Genomic DNA, 8,737 nt, shown 5'->3' with positions numbered 1-8,737 from the left:
AGCCCTGGAGCCAGTGTAATTTCCCTTCCTGTTGAAAAACAACAAGCTGGGGGGCACAGGAAAAGTACCTCCTTCACCTTCTGCTGTAAAAGCAAGCAGAAGGGCTTTGAAATGGTAGTTCTTCTGCCATGCAATTTCCCACCACTACCACTGTAGGATTACTCTGCATTATGGATCCAATGTTATACCCACCCATTGGGAAATAAGATGCAATTAATCAATGAATTTCTGAGTAGACGTGTATAGGATTATGCTTTAAGCTGACATAATTTTGCATGGGGGAAAATGCTCTCATATTATTTATGTCTTACGCAAAAGCATTCATAAGTAATTATACCAACTATTAGTAGGTCAAAAATGCTTCCTTAAAATAAATTCAGTCTTTTTTTTTAATGCTTTCATTACATTTTGAAGCCCTATTCCTAGAGCACCATGTTTGAAGTAGGTAAAGAAATATGCCACTTGGTTAAAAAATAACAACTAAAATGAGTCATTTCATTGTTACATTGCTTGTGGGTGTGAACAATAAAGACAGCTTACAACAGCTTATTTGAAAATAATTTAATGTATTATCTTCCCATACATAGTTCCGAGTACATTCTAAAGGTCTTTTTTTTAATACACTTAATGAGAATGTACATTTTACAAGACAAAACAAAAGCAAGGTCACAAGTATTCATTCCTAACACACATTGTAGTGTTTAAGCAAGGCAAACACCATGAATTACATCAGTTGCAGCATACTGTATACCACACATCTAAAAATCTTCAGTGAAATGACTTAAGACCTCATTTTTACACCAATTACAAGTGAGCAGAAAACACTGCAATATGGTTGTTTGTGCGGTGTCCAGATCATTCCTCATTTATGCATCTTTTCTCTTGATGATCAGAGGTCCCACATTGTCTCCCGTTTCATCATTATGGTTTGTATGAGACCCATCGCATAATGGAAACTAGGGAGGAAAAAATGCCTTCAGTTTACTTTTTTATATATAGCAAATAGCAATTCACAAACAACAAGGAAACCTAAGTGGTGTTGACTTGAAAATCTGAATGCAGCCCAGTGGATAGCCATAATTTATTTTCTGGCAAGAAACTCAGGATGTAATGCTATGGTTTGTAGTTGGCTTATGAATCACTGTTTTTGAAGACTATGGTTGGCATTATTTCTCAACCCAATGGCCTTGCTTAACCATGGTTTGTTTGACTATTCCTTCCCAGGTACCTGCCAAACAACAGGGCCACAAGATCAGCACAGGTGGAAAACAAGTTGCACTTTGGAGAACCAAGTCAGTGTATTTTCTTAACTGTGAAACCAACACATGGTTGGCTAAGCAAACCATGATTAATACAAACCATGGTCAAGAGTTAAATGCTGTTTACAGCCAATGCTGAAGAAATTTGGCTATGCTACCATCTAGTAATTTAGTAGGCCATCAGAAGGTATCACAGTTCCTGTGCTGATATGACAGAAGACTTGTCCGTACTAAACCTAGACCTAGATTCAACTAACCCACTGCACTAGCAGAAGCCAGCAATGGGGCTTCTACACTCTCCTCTCCTCCTCCAAAATCTATTCTGGAGAGTCAGGAGAATCCCAGAAACAGCACATTGGGGTTGGGGGGCAGGAGAGCAGGGTCATTCTGCCTGGCTTGCAAAAATACTTGCATTCACAGGCCCGTCAAAAAACTGCAATTTTCAATTCCTGCCATTATAAATAAAATACATTTGTCTGAGGACTAGTATCAACATTTGGCCTTGAAAACAAGGACAGGATCAAAGTATTTCAACATATTTGATCAACATTTCTGCTTTATTATACAACCACTGTTACAATTTACACTATAATAATTCCTTTTTTGCTTCTAATTTTGAACAACCTATTCTCCTGTTGCAATATTTCTTTTCCCACTAAAACCTACCCCTCTCAATTGTCTTTTAAAATATGAATGCTTAAACATTAATATTCAGTGGCGTTTACTCTTATGTTACATGCTCTCAGGAGGAAACCTTCCTCATATGGAAAATTGCTTTGATTCTAGAAATAGCCGATTATTGGACGTTCAGTTATTCCTTCTGATTCTTTGTGATGAACTAAAAGTACCGTATTTTTCGCTCTATAAGATGCACCAGACCATAAGACGCACCTAGTTTTTGGAAGAGGAAAACAAGAAAAAAAAATATTCTGAATCCCAGAAGCCAGGACAGCAAGCGGGATCGTTGCACAGCGATCCCGCTTGCTGTCCTGGCTTATGGGATAGCCGCGCGCAGCCTCTTCCGGGCAGGGGTAGCCTTCATCCCCCTGCCCAGGAGAGGCTGCACGCGACTAAGGCTTCCCCAAGAGCCGTGCTCCCTTTAAAGAGAGTGCGGAGTGTCCCCTGCTTGGGGGCTTTTCCCTGAGGAGGGAGAAGGGCAGCCCTTCTCTCTCCTCGTGGAAAAACCCTGAAGAGCCTCAACACACGCTCCATGCGGCTCTTTAAAGGAAGCACTGAGCAGAGCCTCCCGCCTGCATTCGCTCCATAAGACGCACACATATTTCTCCTTACTTTTTGGGAAGGGAAAAGTGCCTCTTATAGAGCAAAAAATATGGTAAGTACTTTGGCTGTGGAGGGTTCAACTAATTTGTAATTTAAAAGTTACAAGATATTTGTCATTTTCTTCTCTTACCTTCTTAGACCTCCAACACCGGCAGTACACAGCTTTCTCCCCCAAATCTTCCATATCAAATGCATGAACTACCTTTGGGTTATCTTTCTGGATATGGAGATTTACCATCCCATTACAGCATCTGTCCTTGCTGATAAACTTTTTGTAAGCAAGATATCCAACGGCTGCCGCTCCAGCAGCAAACGTAACGGCTGCAATCCATTCAACTGAAACAGAAATATGGAGAAATTGTTAAAGAGCACTCACTAAGGCCTTTTGTGTGAACTGGTGCTGAGAAGTTACAGTCTGACAGAATTTTCATTTTCTCCTCATACACACTTCATAGCATTTAGTAGGGCTTAATCTGCGTTCCTAAACTGCCAGAATATAAACTGAAAGCACTCTTTCCCATGCATGTCTACTCACTAAACACAGAAAGATTTTGCTTCCAAAGTGTGCACAGGATTAGCGCCTTAGGGTTACATCTAATGTTAGACCTATTCTGAATACAGACATTGAAATTAATGGACATAATTAACATGGGTCCATTGATTTCAGTGGGTCTAGCTCTAAGTATAACCTAGCTGGATTCAACCCCTAAAATGCTATTCTATACCAAGTCGTGAGTTTGATCAAGTTCAAATATACGATTGTAGTTTTAGTTTTTGTTCTGACACTCATGGAACAGGAACCACTTCATTTCTTTTGTGTAGACCCAGTAGAAGGGGTAAATAAACTTTGGAATACTAGAAATCGTGTTTCCCTTCTCAAGGAGATGATTAACCCTCAATACTTCTTCTCCCTCCCTATGCAACTTAGGGCACAACCATTTCCAAGTACTATTTTCAAAAGGTCAAAAATGTAGCTAACACATGACTTTAAGGAATGCCAAAATGAGAAACAAGTAAGTTAGATCTAAAGAGTTACATAGAACTACATATTGAGACAAGAGATAACCTGGAAAGGGTTCTCATAGGAAGAGAAGGAATTCCAATATTATCTGGCAGGTAAAAATAAGGTCACTAGTACATTTATTTATTATTAATCTAGTACTCTGTTGAGGACAGAGAAGTCAACCTATTCATCAATCACAGTCATTGACACAATACATGTTACTAGCTTCCAGGCTAACCAGAGGTGATTACTGTATTTTTCGCCCCATAGGGCGCACCGGCCCATAAGGCGCACCTAGTTTTTTGGGGGGGAAATAAAGGGAAAAAATTATTTCCCCCCCCCCAAGGTGCGAGGCTGGAGCGGGGGAAGCCCGAGCTTCCCCCGACCCCAGCCCCCAGAACAGGCTGCTCTCCGCAAGCCCTCCTGCGGCTTGCGCAGAGCTACCTGAAGCCCCGGCGCGACTGCTCAGCGCGCCGGGGCTTCGGGATAAGAGGCAGCTCTGCACAAGCCGGGGGAGCCGGCGAGAACTCCCGTGGGCTCCCAAGGCTTGCGGATAGCTTCCTGAAGCCTGGAGAGCGAGAGGGGTCGGTGCACATCGACCCCTCTCGCTCTCCAGGCTTCAGCGAAAGCCTGCATTCGCCCCATAGGACGCACACACATTTCCCCTTCATTTTTGGAGGGGGGAAAGTGCGTCCTATAGGGCGAAAAATACGGTAACTTTGCAAACAAGCAAATATTTCCCAATTAAAAATTCTAAAAGTCCCACTGACCGCATTGGGATTTATGTGTTTCGATTAGCAACCCCGAAGATGCAATCTTGTGCAATAATACTTTATACCTTGTCCACACCTTTTTTCAACAGAAGGCATTACGTTGATTCAGGAGTTCCACTAAAGTAGGAGTAGGAACATCTTTTAGCCGAGCAGGCCAGATTGTTATCTCTCCCATCTGTCAATTAGCTGATGTCACAATGAGGTCCACTGGCCTTTTTTGCTCCTAGGTGGTCTTCAGAACCCTTTCTTGAAATACTATTTTGTGCAGGGCTTTGAAAGGGGCTTCTGACAATCAGCCAATTATTGGATCTTCAGAAGTTCCTTTCAGAGTGCTGATCAGCAGTGCAAATAAACACACTTTCAGCTAAATCACAGCATCAGGTACAAAGTTACTGCAGCTTGGCCAAAACGGTCTCATAGGCCAAATGAGGATGCCTAGTAGGCCTAATCAGGCCTACCAGCTGAAAGTTCTCCACCCCTGCACTAAAGCAAGGGTTGCAGTCAACGCAACCAAACTATTTACCCCAGAAGCTTCAGCAGGGCTTCCAGGCAGACCAAAAAATATTCCAGAGGGTAGGAAGCTTGAGCTCCACCAACTTGTCTCTATCACCTATATGCAAGTCCATAACACTTATCAGGAGCAGCTTAAGAACAAAAAACAGCAGTGGGCTGCTTTTGCAGAATCACAGAATTCTTCTCAAGCTCAGTATTAAATGAAGAGAGGTGGGAAGAGATAAAGTTGTTAGCGAAGACATGGTAGAAAGTTGTGTTTACAATGTGTGATCACAGTATGAAGGCAGTGTTTTAGGAAGACTGATTACAGTTAGAACCAAAATGTTTTGAGAACATCCAGTTATTTTTCTGCAGAAAATGTTCCATTCCAGAAGCTCATTAGTAATAAAGTATGGATGCCATTAGCCAAACTTGGAAGTTTCAGAGTTTTTAGCTTTGTCTACTAAAGTAAAATAAGCATGTTGAATTAGGTTATTCTCTAGATCTGGGACATCAAAAAATTTACTAAAGCAAATGGAAGATTTTCTCATTTGCAAATTACCCTAATTTACAGAAGAATTTTCCCTATAAAAATTGTCTGGAAAAATCGTATCACACAACCAGAGATATTTTATGCTGAACAGAGAATAAGACTAAGCTCTGCGAAAGGCTTCATGGACAACCATCTTGGAAACTGCAACATATTGGAGGGCATGGCAGAAACTCCATCTGCATCAAAAGTATTTTATTTACTCCCTCTTCTTTATCTCTGCCAGCCTAGAGTTCTGTGAAACTGTAAAGTTCTTACCGTCAATATCTAGCAAGCCTCATAAAACTGTTATACTATACTCTCAATTTAACCAACTGTAGTGGAGCAACACAACTGCTGCTGAATCTTTTTGTATATAGGGGAAAGTCCTTGGTGCCGAGTTTTATTTCCAAGTTCAGTAAGGCAAACAGCTTACAAACTCCATACCCACACATGTCAATACAACAAAAGCTATACAGTATATACACACTCATGAAATCCAACCAGCTCATGTCAGACAGAACACAGGAAAGCATGGACCAACACATCACAGATAGAAGCTTGCAACTTTCAGATGCCCTGCACTTGTTGAAAGTTAGCGGGGTCTAACTACATACCTGCAAGGCTACACCTGTGCCATAGGCACATATAAACCATAGTAGGGAACAGATCACGCAGACCATGATAAATATGGCAAGAGTATTCTGATTCCAACTATTTAACTTAACTAACATAAATGGAGGATGGAGTGTTGCCACCAAGAGCACTGTAGGGTGCAAGGAAAATGGGTGATCAGGAACTATGGTGAATGTACAGAATATCATATACAAAAGGAATGAGCTATATAACATATGTGATGTCAGGATCCCTACAAGCACCTGCCTAAAATGCTGGACAGAGACACTTACAAAAAATTACAACTGTGGGTGAGCATCAGGTGTCCTTAGAGAAGGCCTGAAATTGAGAGACTTGACATGGAGTAGAGAATAACACAAATAATGAAAACAGCTCTTACAGCAATAGTGCTTTAATTAGTGTTGTTGTACAGCACCTGACTGCTTTATCCTGTTTTTCATCACAAGATGACAGTTTTGCTCTACAGATCCTGGAACTTGAAAGATTGTTACTTATCCAGGATCAAAGAACAGTTCGGTCTCTTTAGAACAGGCTTCCTCAAACTCGGCCCTCCATATGTTTTGAGACTACAGTTCCCATCATTCCTGACCACTGGTCCTGCTAGCTAGGGATCATGGCCAAAAACATCTGGAGGGCCGAGTTTGAGGAAGCCTGCTTTAGAATCTTTTCTTCTTTTCAAAGCTGGGCAATAGTTCTCCAAAATATGAATTAGCAATCCTTGCTAATTCAACCCTTAGTTGATGTTGGTTTGCTAAATCTTACAAGTAAAAACAGGGGAGAATCCCAGCCAGTCTCTGATTATGTGCCAAGTGCCCTCTGCTCACTATTGACCAAAAAGCCGGCCCTCAAATCAAAGTGCGACTTTTAGGCAAACGAAGCCCTGAAGCCTCTCCCCTTAGGAGCAGGAGCCTGAATGCAACCTTTCTCAAACCCACACCTAGTTACATTTCCCCCAGCAGGAGCACTAAACTACCCCACTAATCCCCAAAGGTATTTGTTAAAGGCGCTGGTTTCCGCGGAAGAGTTTCAAGGGCGTCTACCACGAACAGTTAAGAGGCCAAGCTTCACCACGCCCCCTTCCAAAAAGAGCCAAATTCTGGCCAGGAACGCGGTGCCTCAGCTTAAAGACCCGAGACAACAATTCCAGCAGCCGAAACGCTTGGCATTTGCAGCGCAGTCACGAGTTCCTTTGTTCTCGGCGCAGAAGCGAGCGGGAGAGGCAGAGGTCAGGCAGGGAAGCCCGACTGTCGGAAGTGCGCGGCGCCCGAGGGCTCCCGCGGAGCAAACAGGTGCGGGGGGAAAGGCGAGCGGTTAGCCAACGCCCGCTAAGATGAGTCAAGGAGGGAAGGACGAAGAAGCCTCGGGGCATTGCTCTTGCTGCGCAGCGCAACGCTCCACAGCGGCGACCGGAGCCCTGGAGGGGAAAGAACTGCTGAAGGTCACTGCAAAAAAAAAAAAAAGCCCAGGGGAGCTGGAGAGGTCGCAGGTGCAAAACTGCTCGCCCCCTATTACAGTCAGGCTGGGGCCACTTTATTAAAAAAAGACTATGCCCCGCCCGCCTCGTTGCAGGCGCCGCATTCCCGGAGCCTTTTCTTTTTCCCCGGCCGTGAAGATGCGCCTGTTTTAGGGGGAAAGAGAACTGCATGGCACACAGGGCCCCGCGCGAAGGTAACAGGTCTATCTCTCGGTTGGAAACGCGGGTCAAAGGGAGGAAAGAATTGCTCGGGAACTATGGAGAAACCCCCCATAACCCGCCCCCTAAACGCCCCCCCCCTTGCAAGGGCGCCGCTGCAATCCCGCGACCTTGCACGCTCTTACCCCGCACGGAAGAATTCGACCCGAGCCCCATGACTGCAGCCCCGGACGCACGCCGCGCGGCCACCCTCTGAAGCTCCGGCGAAGGGCGCGCGAGGCGGGGCGAGGGAAGTGACACCCGGCGGCGACGCGCCTGCGCGCCAGGGCTTTTAACATGGCGCCGGCCGGGGGCGGCCTCTCTGCTTCAAGGGGCGGAGCAAGCGCTGCAAAACTACCAAGCGCGGCTCCAGCGGGAAGGGTGGAGGGAGGTCAGGGGTCGGGGGTAAATTCGCTTGCAGCTGGAGACTTAGAGACCTCGGGGTGGTCGGGAGGATTAAAGGAGAAGGGGAGGAGGAAGAACAGTCAAGGCCACCCTGAGCATAAATGCTGCAAATGCGAGAAGCAGCTGAATAAATGAGCCGGGAAAGATTTGGGGGACAGGTGCCAAAGGGGACAGGGTCCCTCAGCAGAGGCTAAGAGGGCACTGCCCCACCAAGCGACGCGCCTGCCTTCCTGCTTGCAACCAGTCCATGGGATGGCACTGCCTGCCATCTCTTCCTGCTGCTGCTTAGTCTCGGTGTTGCTCTTGCAGAGTTGCTTCCAGGTCCACCTACACCCTACCAGTCTTGAGGGGCACCTGCTGCCACTGATCCTCGAAACGGTTAAGAAGTTGAGAGGAGAGATGATTCCAACAGGCGTAGGTTGTCATCCAGAAAGGCAAACATGTTGGAATTTCCTTTCAGGTGGGGCTCTCTCGGAGATGCCCCAGAACCTCCGCAAGCAAAACAGATGGGCTATCACTTTGAGCTGCAGCCCCTTCCCTTAATTTTTCCTCTTTTTCACCTGGCTTGCCTATTGCTTCTTCATCAAGAAGGTCCTCTGCTGCTGACAGGTTTCCATGCTTTACTTACAACAGGAATGGGGGCCTTTGATGCGCCATGTGTTTTATTTTATTGATTTAGATTTCTTA

At 45.0% G+C, this 8,737-nt stretch overlaps 1 protein-coding gene across 1 annotated transcript; it reads right to left on the bottom strand.

The window, feature by feature from the left end:
- Positions 1-546: 546 nt before the first annotated feature.
- On the bottom strand, positions 547-7,940 carry CISD1 (CDGSH iron sulfur domain 1). The gene is made up of 3 exons (XM_083740813.1): positions 7,792-7,940; positions 2,671-2,876; positions 547-956 (listed from the first exon to the last, which is right to left on the bottom strand). The coding sequence occupies exons 1-3, from the start codon at positions 7,820-7,822 to the stop codon at positions 867-869; spliced, it is 327 nt and encodes a 108-aa protein (XP_083596939.1). The 5' UTR covers positions 7,823-7,940; the 3' UTR covers positions 547-866.
- Positions 7,941-8,737: the final 797 nt, after the last annotated feature.

The sequence above is a fragment of the Podarcis gaigeae genome, assembly GCF_964106915.1.
Source record: "Podarcis gaigeae genome assembly, chromosome: 5".
Classification (NCBI taxonomy): domain Eukaryota; kingdom Metazoa; phylum Chordata; class Lepidosauria; order Squamata; family Lacertidae; genus Podarcis; species Podarcis gaigeae.
Note: the sequence above shows the minus strand (reverse complement) of the source record. Positions and strands in the feature narration are given on the sequence as shown.